This window comes from Bison bison, unplaced genomic scaffold, assembly GCF_000754665.1.
Source record: "Bison bison bison isolate TAMUID 2011002044 unplaced genomic scaffold, Bison_UMD1.0 scf7180017864098, whole genome shotgun sequence".
NCBI lineage: Eukaryota > Metazoa > Chordata > Mammalia > Artiodactyla > Bovidae > Bison > Bison bison.
In genome coordinates, this window is record NW_011494670.1 from 5,614,762 (window position 1) to 5,637,925 (window position 23,164).

A 23,164-nucleotide genomic window follows, 5' to 3' on the forward strand; every position below is an offset into this window, starting at 1 on the left:
CAGCAGATGAATGGATAAGAAAGCCGTGGTACATATACACAATGGAGTATTACTCAGCCATTAAAAAGAATACATCTGAATCAGTTCTAATGAGGTGGATGAAACTGGAGCCTATTATACAGAGTGAAGTAAGCCAGAAAGAAAAACACCAATACAGTATACTAACGCATATATATGGAATTTAGAAAGATGGTAACAATAACCCTGTATACGAGACAGCAAAAGAGACAGTGATGTATAGAACAGTCTTTTGGAGTCTGTGGGAGAGGGAGAGGGTGGGAAGATTTGGGAGAATGGCATTGAAATATGTATAATATCATATATGAAACGAGTCGCCAGTCCAGGTTCGATGCATGATACTGGATGTTTGGGGCTGGTGCACTGGGACGACCCAGAGGGATGGTATGGAGAGGAGGAGGGAGGAGGGTTCAGGATGGGGAACACATGTATACCTGTGGCAGATTCATGTTGATATATGGCAAAACCAATATTGTAAAGTTAAATAAAATAAAATTTTAAAAAATCTTAAAAAAAAAGTATTGAGGGAAAATGAAAGCTAACACAATAAAAAATAAATAATAAAAGTTTTGTTCCTTATAATGGCAAAAATAAAATAAGAAAATACTATTAATAACACATAGATTTGGAACGACACAAAAGGTCACTTACACAACTGTTGGTGTAAAAATAAATTGATCTCTACTTCTTGGAGGGTAAATTAACAGGGCCCCTCAAAATTAACAGTGTATCTATCTTCTGACTCATAATTTACTTCTGTAATCCATTCTACAGAAATAATCATATTTGAGCATAAATATGCATATCTCAAATAATGCCCAAGCATATCCAGTTTAGCACTGTAACAAGGAAAATGGTGTTTTACTGTCTGGTGGCTTATATGGTAAAGAACCTGCCTGCAGTGCATGAGATCCAGGTTTGATCCACGGGTCGGGAAGATTCCCTGGAGAAGAGAATGGCAATCCACTCCAGTATTCTTGCCTGGAGAATCCCAGGCACAGAGGAGCCTGACAGGCTACAGTCCATGGGGTCACAAAGAGTCAGACACAACTGAGCAACTAACAAACACACACAGTGAAAACCATAAAACCTAACTATACATCAGTAAGTAGTTAAACCACAGAGTACTATACCGTGCATCTAACAGTGCCAAAGAAAGATTTCCAAGAGAACTTTTGTAAATTAAAAAAAAAGTTACATATAATTTTATGTTTAAAAATTGTGTGTGTGGTTTATGTGTATGTAAATATGCAGAAGACGATCTGGGAGGGTATTTATTAAACTCCAGGCAGAGATTCTCCTTTGGGGAGATTACAGATTGCTAGAGCACAGAGTGAATGACAAGTGGTAAAGGGAGCTTTTAGTTATTTGATCTTCTCCAGTATCGAACTCTGTACTGTTTAAGGGTTTTTTTGTTTTTTTTTTTTAATTTAAATTTTTTGCTGTGGCGGGTCTTTGTTGCTATGCACGGGCTTTCTCTAGGTGCGGCAAGTGGCGTGTGGGCTCAGTAGTATGACACATGGGCCTAGTTGCCTTGTGGCCTGTGTGATCTCCCCTGATCAGGAATCGAACACGTGACCCTGCATTGACAGGCGAATTCTTACCCCAGGGAAGCCCCTGTTTGAGTTTTAATTAATAAATTTTACTATTTTAGGAGCAAAATGGAACCACATCCCCTAGAGAGAAATAAACCCCTAAAGAGAAATCAAAAAATGAAAAAATATTGAGTAATTTTTAAGACTTTATGTGGCAAAACTATAGACTGTAGCATAATACAGCACTTTGACTGTTTTAATCAGGATCACCTGCAAAATTTAAATTTTAATTGGTTTTTAATGCTCATACTTACAAAATTGGTCCAAAACATGTTGGCTAATATAAAACAAAGTATTTTTTAAATTTTAAGTTGAAAAAACAGACAACAAGAAAATTAAAGTTCTTTTTTTTTTTAAGTTCTAAACTTCTAATTATGCAGAAAAAAATCAGCCCACAGTTATGAATCACAACATTATAGTACTCACAATCATAGTTATTTTCTTTTTAAGTACAAGTTTGCCTGATTAGTCACACCATAAAATAGTTATAGTCCTACATTATTTATCAAAACATCTAATGAGGCATGATCAAGAATTTTCTGGCTTGTATGATGTTGACAGCGAGACCTGGGTGTCAGATAGACTTTTCAAACTTAGTATGTCCAGTACAAGTGGAAAGAACCTCATCACCATTCTCCTTGACCCCCACACACGCACCTCCCATATCATTAGAAGGCTTTCATGGCTCCTTGTCTTCATGTCACATGCAATCTGTCAGGAGGTCTGTGGACTCTTATCTTTACAATCTAAAGATAATCTAAACACGTGTAATCTAAACATGTTTCATTACTGCTACCATTACCACCTCAGCTCAAGCCACTGTAATTTCTCACCTAGAATACAGTAATGGTATTCTACTAATTTCCCTTCCTCCCTTCTTGCCCCATAAAATCAATTTTCCACTAAGCAGCCAGAGTAATCCTGTAAAATAATAAATTAAGTAATGTCACTCTTCTCAAAAGACTTTACATTTTCAATACAAATTCCTCTTATTACCATTTTGGTCAAGCCCTGCAGAACCTGTCATCATCTTCCTCGCCTCTTTTCAATCACCATGCTCTAGCTCTACTATCCTTTCCCCGCTGCCTCTACGAGCTGTTCTTCTCTTCCTGGAAAAACCATCCCATAAAATTCTTATACAATTCATAGTGGAATCCAACCTCCCAGATGTCCTCTAATGGTTCTTACTTCCTGGTGTTCATGCCTTTGTGTAGTCCCCTCCCACACTGAATCTGTGTGACCAAAATATGGAAGAAGTGATGGTAGATGACTCTCGAGCCTAGCATTGAAACGACTGCAGTTTCTACTCTGTTCTCTTGAATTGTACACTCCAGTGAAAACCAATCCCTGTACAAATACTCAGGCAGTCCTGTGTAGTGGTCGAGATAAAGAGGAACCAAAGTGCCAGCCAGCCGTGGGAGTCAGCCAGATGGAAGTGTGCTACCCATCAAGCTCCAAAGCAGCCCTGCCCAAAATCTCTTGTCAACTTCATGGGAGATCCCAAAACAAAGCTACCCTACAAAACCACCATCAAATTACTGACCCACAGACAATGAGCAATAACAGATGGCTGCTTTATTATTAAGTCACTCAATCTACAGGTTATTTGCTTATACAGCATTAGATACATTCACTTTCTCAGTTTGTTCAGCTGTCTGCTCAAAAGTTCTTTATTTTAAAAAGTAACTTCCTAATAAAGCAATATTGGATATACTAGACTTAAAGGGGAAAGAGAGGTAAGCCAGGTAAAATACTTGATAATAATACTAATAAAAATATTTGAATTTTCAAAAAAAAAAAAGTAACTTCCCTAATTTTCTGTCTAAAGTAGTCACCCAAAACCCCTCATTCCATGAATCTCTGTCTATTCACAAATGTGTGGGAACTATGCTGAGCATTATGTTTAAAATAAACATATTTTTATTTTAATCCTTTCAACCACCCTGAGGGAGAGGGGAATTTTCAATACACAGTGGAGAAGTGTCAGGTTTAAGCAACTGCTGAAGGTCCACAACTAGTAAAAGGCAAAATCAAAACTCAAAGTGTCACTGATCCACATTTTGCTTTCAACTACTTTCAGATATTGAAAGATTAAATGATTTAAGATAATACAAACTCATGAAGGAATACATAAGATGCACAATTTACAAAAGAGACACATTTAAAACGTTATTAGTCTGTCCCAGTGGGTGGGAGGTGAGCAGTTGGGTAATATCCCTAAAAAATGAAGACTGTCCCAGAAGCACAGCATTGCAGGATATTCAACAGCAGACCATAAACTCAATGTCCCTGAATATCTTTAAAAGGATCATGCTGCTCCTATGAAAATGGGGGACTACAACTCTATACCATTTGGGCTCCTTTCAGTGCTATGAATCCACAGCAAAGCAGTGATAATGAGGAATGGAGATCTTCAAACAGATACTTTGGCTCTATCTCCCTTAAGGAGCTTTCAAAAGTGTCCGTCCTTAGTCCTAATGTGCAGAGATTTAACGCCTGCATAAATCAGAGTTATTTCTCTACTAAACCTAAAGAATCCAAAGCCAAAGGAAATCAGTAATGTCTGTTGCTGAAGATCAAATAAGACAGCCATGTATTAGCCTGTCTGTATTATATAGATAAACAATATTTAAGATCCCAAGACTTCTAAAATCTTTACATTGAAAGATGTAAAGAAATCACCTAGCTGAAACTCTTACCTAAACAATAATTCTTTCTACAATCTAGGCTCTTTTAGGGACAAATTTGTCCTCATCTTGACTGAGAGTGCCTTTAACTGCTTCATTAATTTCATGGCACACTCACAACTCTGAGTTGGTATATTACACTTTATGTCATGTGTCTGGAGAAACTAAACTTCCCATCCTGGACATACTGGATTTAGTATTCTGGACATCAAACCTGCTAACTGGACCAGGGACTGGTTCAATCAAAGGAAGCTATGTGAGGGATCAAACCTTCCCAAACTCTTGTCTTGTCCCTAGACTCTGTCCAATAGGAAGCTTTGAATTTGATGGTGGAAAATCCACCCTTCATGAAGCAAATACTAAATATACATGGCCAAGTCAGCTCAATAGAGCTCAGGTATAACCTGAGCAACACTGGGCTGTTGCTTCAGTTCTCAGAACACCCCAGCCACGGAGAAAACACTGAGACAAAAGTGACAGCGAGCATGCTGTATGGTGCCCTGCTCTGTGACTTCTCTGAGTACCCTTATCTTAAACATCAATGGGAAAAGGTAATCTCTGTGTCTCTGCAAAAAAACAGCACAACACTCTCATGCTGAGCTAGTCTTCTAGTGCTATACAGCCATTCAAGTTCTGCCGTCTAGAATTCCAGCCATCACATGGCAGCCTTTCAAGTTTTCACTCACTCTTCTCTCATTCACAACATGATGCTCAATTCCATTAGTTAGCCCCCACCGGATAGTTACCTTACTGTGAACCAGGAAGTCCCCTTCCCTTCTAAAGCATCCTTGTCTGAACATCACCCTCCAGACATGGTGTCAGCAGGACACAGTTTATTAACATCTTGTTCTGTTCACTAAGTTCCATAAACATCTTCAGCAACCCCATCATCCTATCAGCTTGTATCAGGCTTGTGGTCAATGAAAATACCTAGTTTTTTCATGTAAATGAGTATCCAATCTAGTATTAATATATTAACACAAATAGATTTTAAAAATCTAAATTCAGGACTGTAAGTATTTATACTACATTTATCGTTTGTACTTCAATTCATATTGTGCCTGATATAAGATATTCCTCCTAGTTAAGGGTCAATTATAAACTCAAAATTGCTTTTTATCTAAATTATTGATAAACATACTGAACAGAATATGATTAAGGGATTAAAAATTCCCCTCAGTCCCTTTTCTAACTTGTTAGAGACATTGGGGTAAAGAAGCTCCAGTAATTATAAGTCAATTCACACAGCTAAAATCCAATGTTCTTTTTTGTGTTTGCAATAAAAGCACAGAGAAATGACTGATGTATAGGTATGTATTCTTACAAATAATATCCAGTGTTCATTTCTAGAAGTATACTGGAGCTTGGGTGGTCAAGTGGACAGAGTATTTAAACAATATATTTTAAACATTTCTATTCTGGTCACATAGGGTCATTCCCAGCTTTTAATTTGTTCTGATACGGCCATTAGAGATAGAGTGCCTTTCAGGGAAGAAATAAAGTAAGGGTGACCCCGCAAGTGGTGAGATAACAAGGATAGAACTTCACATATTCTTACATAAAACTTTTGCCACTAGAGAACCTGTGAGGAAAATAATATGCAAGTAAATACGGCAAATGGAGAGAAAGTTAAGCCTAAGGGATAAAGCCATGGAAAATTAAATCTGTCCTTACTGTAGATACCAAATATCAGATTTAACAGTTTATCAGAGCCCTGTGTAACACATGGCAAAGGTTCAAGCCTCCTTAAGTATCTTTTAAGGAATAAAATAAATATTTATATTATATCTATTCCTGGTAAGATATATCTAAAAATAGTACATTGAAATGTTCATTTAAAAAATACACTAGGATGGGAAACAGCCATCACTTGATTTTAAGTAATTTAGGTAGACAAAATTCAATTTAATAAAATTCCCCCAGAAAATAGAGACAAACCCACATTTTCCATTGGCTTAAACCATTTTGTACCCAAACTCCCTAAGAGATAAATAATTTAATTTGAAAAGATCAACTATATTGATTGATCCAGGAGACTCTTGGTACTTTCCAGAACAATGAGGCTGATGAAAAGAAGTATCACTTTGATATGAATTAGGGAACGAATAGATTTATAGAGTAAGTCTCAGGCTTCGTATACTTCATTTTTCAAAATATGACCTGCAGTATAATCAGAAATCAAAAGTAAAGCTTTTGAGGAATCCATTGGTGTGTGGTCAGCTCATTCAATTCAGAGATCCACAATTTTTAATATCAGTATTGACATGAGTGATTGCAAGGCCTCAGGACAGCAACTACTTTTCCAGAAAATAAGACATCATAACAAATGTGGGTCTATTATATAGAATTAGTGTGCTGTTGGGGAAGGAGCATGGAATTTGAATTGATAAAGAATTCAGAGTAAGAAAATTTGAGTTCTTATCCAGTTCTGACATTTATTTATTTCTAAATAATGATAAAACATAACCCACAGTGTCACTGCAAAAGTCAACTAAAATAATGCATATCAAAGGGTATATATACATACACACACACAGTGTACAAGCATTAAATGTTCCTCTCAGTAGATAGTAAACTGAAAGCTAGAGCTAATCTTATCTTTCTAGCACAATCTCAAACTCACAGAAGGTTTTGATAAATGTTTAGTAAAGAAATGAATGACCACCCACATATCACACACTAAGAAAAGACTGTCTTGATTGCACACATAGTTGTACAAGGTAAGTTATACAATATGCAAATATATATAAAAATATTTTTAAAAGCTTATGCTAAAATATAAACCAATTAGATACACATTTATACATATATTCTTTCTATATATAAAATATACATATACATATATGTATATGATTTAATAGTTCAAATACATTGTATAAAAAGAAAATGTAAGAGAACTGCATTTTCTTTAATAGCACTTATCACAATCAAAGCACCTAGGATTCAGTGCAGTAAATAACAAATTCCTACTTGAGGCGGACAATCTGAGTGACAGTTTTCACTACACCATACTGCTTTTATGGCCAAATATTTGTTTCATATGATTACTCTTCAGCAAACCTTCCAGAATGCAGTTCAAATTTTATTTGCCATTGTAAAACTCTTCCAATCAAATTAACAATTGGGGTCGGGGGGTATTTTACAAATGAAAACTCTATGAACACAATTGAACGAAGGTGAATTACCTGGGTCTGTAGAGGCAATAGCATAGGTATTTTGTTCTAACTCTTTTGGCCTGAATAAATATTCTCATCCAAGGATCAAAATATAGAACAGATGTATAGGCTCTGAATGACCATCTCTCTGGAAAACTAGAAAAGAAAATAATTGAATATAATAATGACATTATGTGAGAAGAAAAAATTAAGACTACCAAGTCATAATGATTACTACTAGCAACTCCAGAAAGTTTTTTCCTAAACCTAGTGACATGACAAATACCAGCAAATCTTATAACACTCACAGACCCCTAAATACAAGGGCTTACCTGAATAACCTACACTTAGATTAGAACTTCCCACAATGCAGGAGACCTGGGTTGGGGTGAGCCCCTGGAGGAGGACATGCCAACCCACTGCAGCATTCTTGCCTAGAGAATACCCATGGACAAAGAAGCCTAGCAGGCTAAAGTCCATGGGGTCGCAAAAAGTCAGACACGACTGAGCGACTTCACTTTCACTTTTCACTTTCATGCATTGGAGAAGGAAATGGCAACCCACTCCAGTGTTCTTGCCTGGAGAATCCCAGGGATGGGGGAGCCTGGTGGGCTGCTGTCTATGGGGTCGCACAGATTCGGACACAACTGAAGCGACTCAGCAGCAGCAGCAGACTTACATCAGTGGAGAAGGAAATGGCAACCTACTCCAGTTCTCCTGCCTGGAGAATTCCTTGGACAGAGGAGCCTGGTGGACTACAGTTCATGGGGTCGCAGTCAGACACGACTGAGCAACTGACACACACACACACCCCCAGACTTATATCAGCAATAGAAAAGATACTTTTCATTAAAACTATCAGCCCAGAAGGACAAAATCACATCAAATAAACAAAATAATTCCCTTGCTTAAGCACAACAAAAAGAATCTAGGTCCACATGAATGAAATGCATTTCCATGAAGTTACTGTGTGGAGAGAAATACAATAAAATGTTTAATTTACTTTGAAAATTATGAACAAGAAACATAAAACTTCATTCTATAACTGAAATAAGTATTAACATAAGGATTAAAATAAATATTAATGGCCAGTTGAAGGGAGGAATCCAACAATGGAATTGAAAAATAAAAAGAGAAAAGTAAAGGATGGAAAGGCAATGAAATTGAAGCGGAACAAAGTAAACAGCCTACGAGGAAAACTGCTCTTGTAAAACCGCATGGTGTTGAGAAGTCTTTGTGTTGCCGAACACCAACAACTCCAGGGACCTTCAATATTAAAGTATATTTACAAACTGTAAATCCTCTCCAAATAGACAAGAAATAAAGATTAAAAAAGGCCAAGCCATGCTGAAGAAGTAGCACTCTCCATCTACTAGGCCCAAGAAAAGACTGCTGTGAAGGCTATAAGGCACAAACAGAAAGCAGGGAGTAGTAAACCTATCATTTTTACAATCCCACCTCAGTCCAGAGGGAGGCAAGCTGATGGAAAAGAAATATAAAGCCTGTCTGGGTGGAAGTGTTGCTGCTTAATGGGTCACAATGTTGGCAGTTACTCAGTGAGAAAGAACAGAACTCTAAGGAATTTATAAAAATGATGACAAAGCCCATAGGCTTGCAGTCTAAGGATTTCCTGGTTGGTTGTAAGTTCCTCCAGGTGGGATCTGAAGCTCATTATAAATCCATTAATTGTTTAAAAATAAATTCTTTTAGAGTAAGCCTTCAGTAGAATTTCCCAATATTAATTATATAAAAGTATCTAGTATGGCTGTTGTTTAGTCACTAAGTTGTGTCTGACTCTTTGCAACCACATGGACTGTAGCCCGCCAGGCTCCTCTGACCATGGTATTCTCCAGGCAAGAATACTGGAGTGGATTGCCATTTCCTTCTCCAGGGGATCTTCCTGACCCAGGGATCGAATGTGGGTCTCCTGCACTGCAGGCAGATTCTTTACCCTCTGAACCACCAGGGAAACCCAAGGTTAATCGCAGTGGTCTTTAAATGGCAAATATGAGTGTAGCTTTAATGTGACAAGAAAGGCTGTGTGCATGAAGATACAGCACTGCAATAATGAAGTTGATTATTAGTATATTAGAAGCTGTACAAGCAAGTTAAGACCTCACCTGTAAAGAAAAAAAAAAGTCACCCTAGGACACTATAAAAATTCTGAGTACTTCTCCCATTATTCAAATTCTTTCTGGATCTCCTAATTTGAAATTGCCCTTACAGCTAGAAGCGTTCTTTTAACTTTCCTCAAAGCTAACACTTCTCTGTCATTTGAAGGTAAAAGTCAAAAGTAATTCAGAGCCAAGTTTGAGAATTTGAGAAATAAGGTAAGAGATCAAACTGAGTTATACAAGTTTTGATTAAAAAAACATCACACAAATATAAAATAAGGACACAAATCCTTCTACCTCTTAATAGGTCATTTTCTACTCATTCAATACATATTCAATGAACATTCACAGCACGTGTGTAAGGGATCCTCAAGCCCTTCCTTTGTGAGGAGGGGAATGCACTAGAAAGTCTCATGGGACTTAGCATATAACTACTCAAGGCTAAGATTTATCATGGAGATGTATAAGGATATACAGGAACTCTTACAGAAAAGATAACGGTGTCTGGAAGGATCTTTGCCTGGCTTTCTCACGTTCTGTGCCCCTCATGAAGGGTCACACAGACAATACTCTTCCGCAGCTATGAATATGTAGCAACATGTGTGTGACGCTTCTGCCTAGGGAAGCCCGTTAAGGGAGTGAGTGCTCAAGGTTTTTTTGTCTTTGTTGTTTCTGACTTTGTTTTTTCCCTGGGGCTGGTCATATAAGCACCCTCTGCCTAGCACGTATTAAAATTCCGGAGTCCCAGAAATAATGTAGATCCTCAGCGTAAATCAGGTTGTTTACACAGTCTGCACACAGTGAGCCACCTTTATCTGTTAAGAGAAAGTTCTGTATCAGTGATGGGGGGCTGTTTACCAGCTAAGTTCCCAGAAGCCAGCCAAGGGTCAATCTTGTAAACAAACCTTTTAATATTAACATCTCATTTACTTGTGACTAACAGAATGGCAATAATACTTATGCTATTATGATGTTTCAGTGATGGAAAAAGGTGGCTAAGTAGGAAATCTGTATATGAAATAGGCCAATCAATGTCATTTTCAAATGCTTTTATATGATTCTTAAGGTCCTTCATGACCCTGACACCACTTAATTTTCCAGTCTGATCTCCTGCCAGCTTCAGTCTAGCCATTCAGGACTACCGACTTCTCCAGATATGGGATCAAGCTTTATAATCCTCAAGCCTTGGCACATTCAATTCGTTGGCCATTTTCAGTTACCTCCTCTTCACGCTTCAGGAGATCTCATTTGCTGTCAAAGCCTTCCCTCATTCCCCAAGGTTGGGTGAATCACTCTCTTCCAGTGCTTCCCTCTTTCTGTGCCTCCTTTTCATCGCACCTGAGCTTCCCTGTGACTCAGCAGTAAAGAATCTGCCTGCAATGCAGGAGACCTGGGTCCAATCCTTGGGTGGAGAAGATCCCCTGGGAGGAGGGCATGGCAACCCACTGGAGTGGGAGAACTCCATGGACAGAGGAGCCTGGCGGGCTGCAGTCCATAGGGTCAGAAAGAGTCAGACACGACTGAAGTTACTGAGCATGCATGCATAACACTTAGTCTTGTCACTGCCTGTTTACCGACTGTATCCCCATCAGGCTGTACCCTCTATGAGGCTATCATCCTCATCAATAAGTATTTGCCAAATAAGTGAAAAATTTTCAGGACTTCCTTGGTTTAATTTAGAATAAACAACAGAGGAGTCTCTGTTGTTTTTCAGTTGCTCAGTTGGATCTGACATTTTGCAGTCGTACAGATTGCAGCACACCAGTTTCCTCTGTCCTCCACTATCTCCCAGAGTTTGCTCAAATTCATGTCCATTGAGTTGGTGATGTTATCTACCCATTTCACCCTCAGCTGTCCCCTTCTCCTTTTTCCTTCAATCTTTTCCAGCATCAGGATCTTTTTCAATGAGTCAGCTCTTTGCATCTGGTGGCCAAAGTATTGGAGCTTCAGCTTCAGCATCAGTCCTTCCAGTGAATATTCAGGATTGATTGCCTTTAGGACTAACTGGTTTGACCTGATCTCCTTGCAGTCCAAGAGACTCTCCAGAGTCTTCAACACCACAATTCAAAAGTATCAATTCTTTGGGTTGTTGGAAAAGGGTGTTTGCTACAACCAGCATGTTCTCTTGCCAAAACTCGGTTAGCCTTTGCCTGGCTTCATTTTGTACTCCAGGGCCTAAACTTGTCTTTTACTCCATATATCCCTTGACCTCCAACTTTTGTATTCCAACCCTCTTTGATGAAAAGGACAACATTTTCTGGTCTTAGTTCTAGAAGGTCTTCTGGTCTTCACAGCACCGTTCAGCTTCTTAGGCATCAGTGATTGGGGCCTGGACTTGGATTACTACGATGTTAAATGGTTTGCTTTGGAAATGGACTGAGATCATTCTATCGTTTTTGAGGCTGCACCTAGGTACTGCATTTCAGACTCTTTTGTTGACTATGAGGGCTACTCCATTTCTTCTAAGGGATTCTTGCCCACAGCAGTAGATATAATGGTCATCTGAATTAAATTCACCTGTTCCCATCCATTTTAATTCACTGATTCCTAATATGCCAATGTTCAATCTTGCCATCTCCTGCTTGGCCACTTCCAATTTACCTGGATTCATGGAACCAACGTTCCAGGTTCCTATGCAATATTGTTCCTTACAGCATCGGACTTTACTTTCACCACCAGACATGTCCACAACTGAGCATCATTTCTGCTTTGGCCCAGCTGCTTCATTCTTACTAGAGGATTAATAATCACCCTCCACTCTTCCCCAGTAGTATACTGGATACCTCCCATCCTGGGGGGGCTCATCTTTCAGCATCATATCTTTTTACCTCTTCATACTGTCCATGGGGTTCTCCAGGCAAGAATATTGGAGTGGGTATCCTTCCACAGTTCAGAAAATGACTCTTAAATCCAGGTACTGGACTAAATTAGATCCCTTCTGGAATATCTCAGAGGTGCCATATTTCTACTCATGAAAACATTGTATGTTATAATAACCAAGACACTTTTCTAAATTTACTGCCAAAGTCCCTAAAAAATCTATGAAGATTTTTTTGAAGTTGAAACTAACAAAGCCTAAATTATCTTGAATATACAGAAGTGCAAAAAGATTTTTAACTAGTTTAAGTTCTGAACTATAAAGGGGATAACCAAATTTAACCTTAAGGTAGATTATACCTAAGATAAATGTCAACTCAAAGAGGTAATTTAAAAGGCAAGTTATAAGCTTCGCAAAGTAATGAAAGTGCTTCTACCATAACCATAGTACAGTAAGAAGCACATTATAACAATTTGAAGCTGTAACTTTTGATGTGTTCCCAGGCAGCTCAGTTAAGACATAAACCAGAGACATTACAGAATGCTGTCCAATGACTGTCAATTTAGAAATACACTGACAATATGGCACCTAATTTCAAAACATTACTTGGTACAAAATTTCAACTCTGTGACCCTGTATTATATCATTGCTTTCAGAATTGCTTTGTCAGATGGGTTCCTCTAGTTGCTTGAGATCTGGAACTGTGATGGATTCCAGGGGTACGAAAGGCCCTTTTGATGGCAGTCAATTCCATGACATGCCTTTTTTCATCATGAATCTGTGACAAGAGTCCATGCTTTCTTCCATTTTATCATAAGGGTTGAATATGTTAAGAAGATGATAAGTAACTGAAAGCAACATGGGTACAAGGAAATCACATGCACAACAGACCAGAGGAAATGGTCATACAATCCTAGCCCCTACAAAAAGGGAAAAATGCTACAAGAGCGATTAAGCCTGAATAATTTGAAAACGTAATTCACAAAGACACATACACCCCCACGTTCACTGCAGCACTATTTACAATAGCCAGGACATGGAAACAACCTAAATGCCCAGCAACAAATGAACGGATTAAGAAGATGTGTTACACTTCTATACAATGCAATATTACTCAGCCATGAAAAGGAACAAATTTGAATTAGTTCTAGTGAGGTGGCAGAACCTAGAGTCTGTCATACAGAGTAAAGTCAGTCAGAAAGAGAAAAACAAATATCATATAATTACGCATATATATGGAATCTAGAAAAATGGTATTGGTGAACCTATTTGTGAGGCAAGAATAGAGACACAGATGATGAGACAGACTTGTGGACACAGGGCGGGAAGGAGCGGGTGGGACGAATTGAGAGAGTAACACTGACGTATATACAGTACCGTATGTGGGAAGCTGCTGTATAGCACAGGAAGCTCAACTTGGTGCTCTGGGATGACTTAGCGGGGTGAGATTGGTGGGGGGTTGGCGGGGTGGGAGGAAGGCTCAAGAGGGAGAAGATACACATGTACATATAGCTGCTTCCCTTGTGGCTCTGCTGGTAACGAATCCATCTGCAACGCAGGAGACCTGAGTTCAATCCCTGGGTTGGGAAAAACCCCTGGAGAAAAGAAAGGCTACCCACTTCAGTATTCTGGCCTGGAGAATTCCGTGGACTGGTATAGTCCCTGAGGTTGCAAAGAGTCGGACTCGACTGAGCAACTTTCATTCCATAACTGATTCACATTGTTGTACAGCAGAAACTAATACAACACTGTAAAGCAGTTGTATTTCAATTAAAAAAAAAGAATATTTTACATAAAACTCCATATCAACAAATTTGAAAATCTAAACAAAGGATTATTTTTAATAAGAAATTATAAATGATAAATTTGCCCTAAGAATTTTAAATTTTGAATAGATTAACAGTTATAACCCAACTGAAAAGTAAAAAAAAGTAGTAATAGGACCACAAAATTTTCAGGGAACTTCTATCCAACCTATAGGTAAATGACGGATTCATTTTATATAAACTCTTTTAAACTAACAAAAGAGGTGAAAAACTTTCCAGCTCATTCTACTATAGACTATACACCAATAGTAAGATAAGGATAATAAAAGCATAATTATAGCCAGTCTCATATGTAAACACAGAGACAAAGAAACATTAAATAAAATACTAGCAAAATTAACACAGTGAATAATACATCATAAACTAGTTGGGTTTATTTGAACAAAGCAAGGATGTTTCAACATTATAAACTCTAATATATTAATACATTGCTTTAACAGATTAAAGGAGAAAAACAAATCTAAATCACTTCAACAGATATCAGAAAGCACTGACTAAAATTTAATATCTACTTTCTGATGTAAAAAATAAAAGGAACTCAATAAACTAGAAATAACTGCCTTCCTGAAACTGAAAAGGCATTGATTCAAAGGAATAATAACTAGAATAATCATCACATCTAATAGTCAAATGTAAAAAAACTCTATTAAGACAAAAACAAGACAAAAAAGCATGTCTGCTATTACCACTTCTATTTAACTAGCTAATTAGTTAAAACAAGAAATAAAGAAATAATAAGTAGATGGTTGGAAGGCATCACTAACTCAACGGACATGAGTTTGAACAAACTCAGGGAGATAGTGAAGGTCAGGGAAGCCTGGAATTCTGCAGTTCATGGGGTCTCAAAGAGATACGACTTAGCAAATGAACAACAACAGAAATAAAGACATAAAACCATCATTGTTTAAAGATAAAAACTACATATAAAATTTAACTGAAAACTATTAGAATAAAATAGTTCAGTAAATGGTGAGATATAAAATCAACAGGCAAAAAGTCAATGCTTTGCCATCAGTAAACTAACAAATAAATAATTTGAAAAAGCAATGAAGAAAAAAATAAGTCTTATTTGAATGCTAAGAAGAGTCAGAACTTGCCCAAGAATAAACTTAACAAGAAATATACCAGAACTAAGTGAAGAAATAATAATAGCTAACAATTACTGGGTATGTACAATGTGCCAAAGAAGAATTTTTACATCATATATCATTTAATTTTCACTACAACCCTGTGATATAATACCATTACTATCATTACCATTTACAAATGACTACATTGAGGCTCTGTGAGGTTAACTACCTTCCCCATAAAAACACAGCAGGTAGAACTATAAATTGAACTCAGTCTAACTACCAAAGCTCTGTTCTTAATTAGTATGATATACTATGCTGTTATAAAACTCAACTATATAAAAGTAGACGGGAATAAGGACCAAAACATAAATATGCTAGTTCTCCCCCAATTAATCCATGAATTCAATAGACTACCAGTAAAAAAACCCAAGAATTTTTTGTAATAAAACTTGAAAAGCTTGTTTTAAATATTCATATAAAAAAGAACATCTACAAGTGTAGGCAATTTTTTAGAAGTTTAGGGGTAGTCTTACCAAATAACAAAATGCATTATAAGGGCTACAGCAATTAAGAAATTCTAATGGAGCAGGAATAAAAAATTCTATCAGTGAAAAGGGACAGACTGTCTAGAAATAAATCCATGAATGGTTGTAATCTAGTTTATATTAACAATACACTTCAAATAAGTAAAAAAGGCTGGATTATTTTTTAAATTCTATATCCTTTAGGAAAGCACGAAATTAATCTATCCTTCCCCATGCATATAAACTTCAAAAATAAATCCCAGATGGATTAAAAGGCTATATGGAAATAAATTACAAATATTAAAAGAAATGATGATAAGAAAACATATTTGGCTAAGGACGGACTTTCTGAGTTCAGAATGCAAAAGAAGCAGAGAAAAGAAAGTATTAGTATTAACAGATTTGACCTCAAAAATTAAAAAATGTCTGTAAGACAAAGGAAAATACTAACAATGTTAAAAGTCAAGGGGGGAGCTTCCCTGGTGGCTCAGAAGTAAAGAATCTGCCTACAAATGCAGGAGACATAGGTTCGATACCTGGTCCAGGAAGATCCAGGATGCCATGGAGCAACTAAACCCTCACACCATAGTTACTGAGCCTATGCTTTAGAGCCTAGGAGCCACAATTACTGAGCCCAGGTTCTGCAACTACTGAAGACCCCATGACCTGGAGGCAGTGCTCTGCAACAAGAGAAGCTACCATATGAGAAGACCATGCACTGCAACTAGAGAGCAGCCCCCGCTCGACACACTGGAGAAAGCCCGCACGCAGCAATGAAATCCCAGCACAGTCAAAAATAAAAAAATAAATACATTTTTAAAGAAAGTCAAGTGGGGAAAAAGGAAAGGAGGTGTGTGTTTATAAAAAGCAAAAACAAGCGTCCTTGTGCTGATGAACTGGTGAATTTGCATCAAAGTTTGTTCATTATATTAATGTTGATATCCCTGTTATGATGTTACACTATAGTTTTGCAAAATGCCACCACTGGGAAAGGGTACACAGCCTCGCTGTATTGCTTCTTATTACTGCATGTGAGTCTGTAATTATCTCAATAAATGTTTCAATTTAAAAAAGGCCAAGTGTCAGTCTGTGTGTGTTCAGTCAACTCAGTAGTGTCTGACTCCTTGCAACCTCAAGGATTGTAGCCCACCAGGTTCTCTGTCCATGTGATTCTCCAGGCAAGAGTACTTAAGTGGGTTGCCATTTCCTCCTCCGGGGGATCTTCCTGACTTAGGGATTGAACCTGTGCCTCTTGCCTCTCTTGCACTGGTAGGCAGATTCTTTACCACTGTACCACCTGGGAAGAATGTCAGACTAGAGGAAAATGTTTTCTTCATATTTAATACCCAAAGCATTAATAGCTATACTACACTAAATATTCCTAAAAATCAACAAGAAAAACTATATAAAAGAAATATAAGCAAAACACACAAGCAAATTATGGAATTAAGTGTCCAAAAACATGAAAATATACTCAATTTTTTTAATATTTAGGAGGAAACTGGAGTGCAAAGAAATATTTAATCTACCTGCTAAATTTTTTTAAGTAACAAAAATTCATTATCTCACAGTTCTAGGAGCTAGAACTGTGAGACAAAGATGTCAGCATAGTTGGTTTTTCTGTGTGAGCTGTGAATAAAAATCTGTTTCATGAGTTTTGCCTAGGTTCTAAGAATTTGCTACTTGGCAACATTTTTAAAGATTGATTACATCAAATCATGGTGAGAATCAGGGCACTGAGAAAATTCAGACCATTGGTCAGGTGTATAGAAATGTAAGTATTTTCACACAGCACTTTAGCACTATTTAAATTGAAAATTACTACCACTTAATCCAGCAATAATTTTTCTAAGAATGCCAAAGAAGTATTTGTACATGTGCCCTAAAATAAAACAATCAGTATTGTTAAAAGAGTGAAAAAATTAAGTTTAATCAATAGGGGAGCATTGATATATAACATCACATTATACATTATACTATAGTATATAGTAACTGAATATTATACAAAATTGTTATATACCAATATACAGTAACTGATCACTATACAGCCATTTCAAAAATAAAGTACAGCATTTTTAAAAGTCATTGTTTAGAATGAAGTGCAGCATTATCTTCTAAAGGGAACCAGGGTCTCTTGGAGAAATGACTGCAGTGCTATATCAGGGAAAAAGGAAAGTAATATGAGCCCAGAACATCTTGTGGTTCCAGCAAGTACAAAAGTGTTTTAAAATGATGATGACATGAAAAGAACATAAGATTCAGCTTGAACAGGCTCCCACTAGCCAAAGCCAAATTTAGAACAACTCTAGCCAAATAATTTATATAGACAGTATCATATTATGACCCTGAAAATAGAAAGAATGAAAAAGAACCCAAGGATCCAAACTACATATAAAAAGAGAAAGAGCAAGAGGTTGAAAGATAAAGCAAGTGTGGTAAAATACCACATTTGTGGAATCGTAGTGAAGTACATTGGAATTCTTGGTATTATCTTTGTAACCCATTCAAAAAGTTTAAATTATTTCCAAAAAAAAGGTAAAGAAGAAAAAATATCTGCATTAAATCTAATAAATTGACAATTATTAAGAAGAAAACTAGATGGTATATTTTAAAACTCAAGGTGCAGAATAATTTCTATAGAAGAAGAGAGATTAAAAGGAACTGGGGTGGAAAGTGAGGAAGCACTATTACACCGATTTGTATGTTTATGAAGTTCAATTTGTTTTCAATAATTTAATATATGTATACTACTTGAAGCCCTTCCCGTCATACACACTCCATCCTCTTCCCCAAAGATTAATGCCCCTGGAACAGGTGATGGACCACCATGTAAACAAGCAAGAGTGAGATGTAGTAAAGAGTAAAGAAAACGAACACACAGATCCAGGATTCACTGGCATATCTTACATGTAACTGCAAAGTCTTTATACAGTTCAGTTCAGTTCAGTTCAGTCGCTCAGTTGTGTCCAACTCTTTGCGACCCCATGAATTGCAGAATGCCAGGCCTCCCTGTCCATCACCAACTCCCAGAGTTCACTGAAACTCATGTCCATTGAGTCGGTGATGCCATGCAGCCATCTCATCCTCTGTCGACCCCTTCTCCTCCTGCCCCCAATCCCTCCCAGCATCAGAGTCTTTTCCAATGAGTCAACTCTTCGTATAAGGTGGTCAAAGTATTGGAATTTCAGCTTTAGCATCAGTCCTTCCAAAGAAATCCCAGGGCTGATCTTCAGAATGCACTGGTTGGATCTCCTTGCAGTCCAAGGGACTCTCAAGAGTCTTCTCCAACACCACAGTTCAAAAGCATTAATTCTTCAGGGCTCAGCTTTCTTCACAGTCCAACTCTCACATCTATACATGACTACTGGAAAAACCATACCCTTGACTAGACGGACCTTTGTTGGCAGTAATGTTTCTGCTTTTGAATATGCTATCTAGGTTGGTCATAACTTTCCTTCCAAGAAGTAAGTGTCTTTTAATTTCATGGCTGCAGTCACCATCTGCAGTGATTTTGGAGCCCCCAAAAATAAAGTCTGACACTGTTTCCACTGTTTCCCCATCTATTTCCCATGAAGTGATGGGACCAGATGCCATGATCTTCGTTTTCTGAATGTTAAGCTTTAGGCCAACTTTTTCACTCTCCTCTTTCACCTTCATTAAGAGGTTTTTTAGTTCCTCTTCACTTTCTGCCATAAGGGTGGTATCATCTGTTTATCTGAGGTTGTTGATATTTCTCCTGGCAATCTTGATTCCAGCTTGTGTTTTTCCAGCCCAGTGTTTCTCATGATGTATTCTGCATAGAAGTTAAATAAGCAGGGTGACAATATACAGCCTTGACGTACTCCTTCGCCTATTTGGAACCAGTGTGTTGTTCCATGTCCAGTTATAACTGTTGCTTCCTGACCTGCATACAGGTTTCTCAAGAGGCAGGTCAGGTGGTCTGGTATTCCCATCTCTTTCAGAATTTTCCACAGTTTATTGTGATCCACACAGTCAAAGGCTTTGGCATAGTCAATAAAGCAGAAATAGATGTTTTTCTGGAACTCTCTTGCTTTTTCCATGATCCAGCAGATGTTGGCAATTTGATCTCTGGTTCCTCTGCTTTTTCTAAAACCAGCTTGAACATCTGGAAGTTCACGATTCACGTATTGCTGAAGCCTGGCTTGGAGAATTTTGAGCGTTACTTTACTAGTGTGTGAGATGAGTGCAATTGTGCAATAGTTTGAGCATTCTCTGGCATTGCCCTTCTTTGGGATTGTAATGAAAACTGACCTTTTCCAGTCCTGTGGCCACTGCTGAGTTCAAACAGGAGATGGCAAGAGTGAACGTCGACATTCTAGGAATCGGCAAACTAAAATGGACTGGAATGGGTGAATTTAACTCAGATGACCATTATATCTACTACTGTGGGCAGGAATCCCTTAGAAGAAGTGGAGTAGCCATCATGGTCAACAAAAGAGTCCGAGATGCAGTAGTTGGATGCAATCTTAAAAATGACAGAATGATCTCTGTTTGTTTCCAAGGCAAACCATTCAATATCATAGTAATCCAAGTCTATGCCCCAACCAGTAACGCTGAAGAACCTGAAGCTGAACAGTTCTATGAAGACCTACAAGACCTTTTAGAACTAACACCCAAAAGAGATGTCCTTTTCATTATAGGGAACTGGAATGCAAAAGTAGGAAGTCAAGAAACACCTGGGGTAACAGGCAAATTTGGCCTTGGAATATGGAATGAAGCAGGGCAAAGGCAAATAGAGTTTTGCCAAGAGAACACACTGGTCATAGCAAACACCCTCTTCCAACAACACAAGAGACAACTCTACACATGGACATCACCAGATGGTCAACATCGAAATCAGACTGATTATATTCTTTGCAGCCAAAGATGGAGAAGCTCTATACAGTCAGCAAAAACAAGACTGGGAGCTGACTGTGGCTCAGAGCATGAACTCCTTATTGCCAAATTCAGACTTAAATTGAAGAAAGTAGGGAAAAGCACTAGACCATTCAGGTATTACCAAAAAAAAAAATCCTTATGATTATACAGTGCAAGTGAGAAATAGATTTAAGGAACTAGATCTGATAGATAGAGTACCTGATGACCTATGGATGGAGGTTCATGACATTGTACAGGAGACAGGGATCAAGACCATCCCCATGGAAAAGAAATGTCAAAAAGCAAAATGCCTGTCTGGGGAGGCCTTACAAATAGCTGTGAAAAGAAGAGAAGTGAAAAGCAAAGGAGAAAAGGAAAGATATAAGCATCTGAATGCAGAGTTCCAAAGAATATCAAGGAGAGACAAGAAAGCCTTCTTCAGCGATCAATGCAAAGAAATAGAGGAAAACAACAGAATGGGAAAGACTTAGAGATCTCTTCAAGAAAATTAGACATAACAAGGGAACATTTCATGCAAAGATAGGCTCGATAAAGGACAAAAATGGTATGGACCTAACAGAAGCAGAAGATATTAAGAAGAGGGGACAAGAATACACAGAAGAACTGTACAAAAAAGATCTTCATGACCAAGATAATCACAATGGTGTGATCACTGACCTAGAGCCAGACATCCTGGAATGTGAAGTCAAGTGGGCCTTAGAAAGCATCACTATGAACAAAGCTAGTGGAGCTGATGGAATTCCAGTTGAGCTATTTGAAATCCTGAAAATGATGCTGTGACAGGGCTACCACTCAAGATTCCAGTGAATTTGGAAAAGTCTTTATTATAAACTTATAATTTCATACCAGTATCCACACAATGGGCTTCCCTGGTGGCTCAGATGGTAAATAATCTGTCTGCAATGCGGGAGACCTGGGTTCTATCCCTGGGTTAGGAAAATCACCTAGAGAAGGGGATGGCAGCGCACTCCAGTATTATTGTTTGGAGATTTCCGTAGACAGAGGAGCCTGGAAGGTTACAATCCATGGGGTCACAAAGAGTCAGACACAACTGAACGACTGACACATCCACATAATAAGGTTGTATGTCTTATGAATGAAATTTAAAACATCCAAATTACAGAACTGCAATTCCACACCTGGCATCTACATAAACTCTCTGAGTAAGGAATGTCAAAGCAGAATGACAACGCTGTAGATTTTGTATATGCCAATTTACACTAACCACATATGAGGTTAATGATGGGCACTGACTCATTTTAAACCTTCCACCAGTCTGTCATCTTGCACTTTCTTAGTCCTACTACCCTCCATCAATATATAACCTTAGAAAATGACTTTTAATTTTAATAATCCGTGTGACTGTGATTGAAGGTTACTAACAACCACCAGTGAGAAGGTAAAAATGGATTAACTTGATTCTACTTGATTCTATTCTGCGCAAATAGACTACTTCAAGGAAAAAAAAAAGTTTGGTGGGAGAAAATGTTACAAAGGTTTGAGGTGTGGGACGTGGTTCAGAGTTCCAAAAACTACCAGAATATAAATTAATAAACAAAAATTGGGGTGTCCCTAGTGGCTCAGTGGTAAAGAATTCACCTGCCAATGCAGGAAATGTGGGTTAAATTCCTGATCCAGGAAGATCCCACATGCTGCAGAGCAACCACGCCCATGCACCACATCTATTAAGCCTGTGCTCTGGAGCCTGGGAACTGCAACTACCGAGCCCACACGTCACAGCTACTGAAGCCCACGGGTCCTAAAGCCTGTGCTCTACAACACGAGAAGCCACAGCAAAGAGAAGCCCCCCACAACACAACCAGAGCATTGCCCCCTCTCACCTCAACTAGGGAAAAGCCCACACAAAGCAAAGACTCAGCACAGCTAAAAATAGATAACAAATTTTTAAAAATTTGTCTAAACAGGCCCAAAAGAGACATCTTGTTTTCTGTTATTAGTTCACTTTTATTTCTTTAACATTTAGTATTCTCAGCCCTCTCCGGCCCCTCCATTTTGTTCCACATTTTGATTTGTTACGAAGCTATATTTCATACCATCTTCTTCCCTTTCGAGAACTCTGCCTAAGCTTAACATGATATAATTCAACACTATTCTTTTTCTGTAGCTACAACTCTCTTTCTGCATGTTGCCCTGGAACCTCTGCACCCTTCTCTTGCACTCTCCACATACCACAATCACAGATCCAAACTCCAGTTTAATATATCACACATTAAATGCAAACTTATGCCTCATCTGCATGCTGAAATTGTGAGATGACTGTTATATACCTACACATAATTTTTCTTAAGTGAAAGCAGTTTATCTTTAGACTGATACTGCCAAAGCACAAGCCACCGCCCTGTGCTTGAACATCACACTTAATGAAATTTTCATGAGGCTATTGTCATCTTGAAACAAGGCCCTGACAATGGTCAGATAACTACTGTTAGAGCCT

General features: G+C 37.9%; 1 protein-coding gene across 1 annotated transcript in view; it reads right to left on the reverse strand.

The window, feature by feature from the left end:
• Nucleotides 1–23,164, reverse strand: part of MORC1 (MORC family CW-type zinc finger 1) — a 164,378-nt gene that overhangs the window by 110,828 nt on the left and 30,386 nt on the right. The window contains exon 9 of the mRNA XM_010838592.1: nt 7,486–7,611. Coding sequence (XP_010836894.1) covers nt 7,486–7,611 — 126 coding nt within the window. The remainder of the gene's footprint in view (nt 1–7,485; nt 7,612–23,164) is intronic.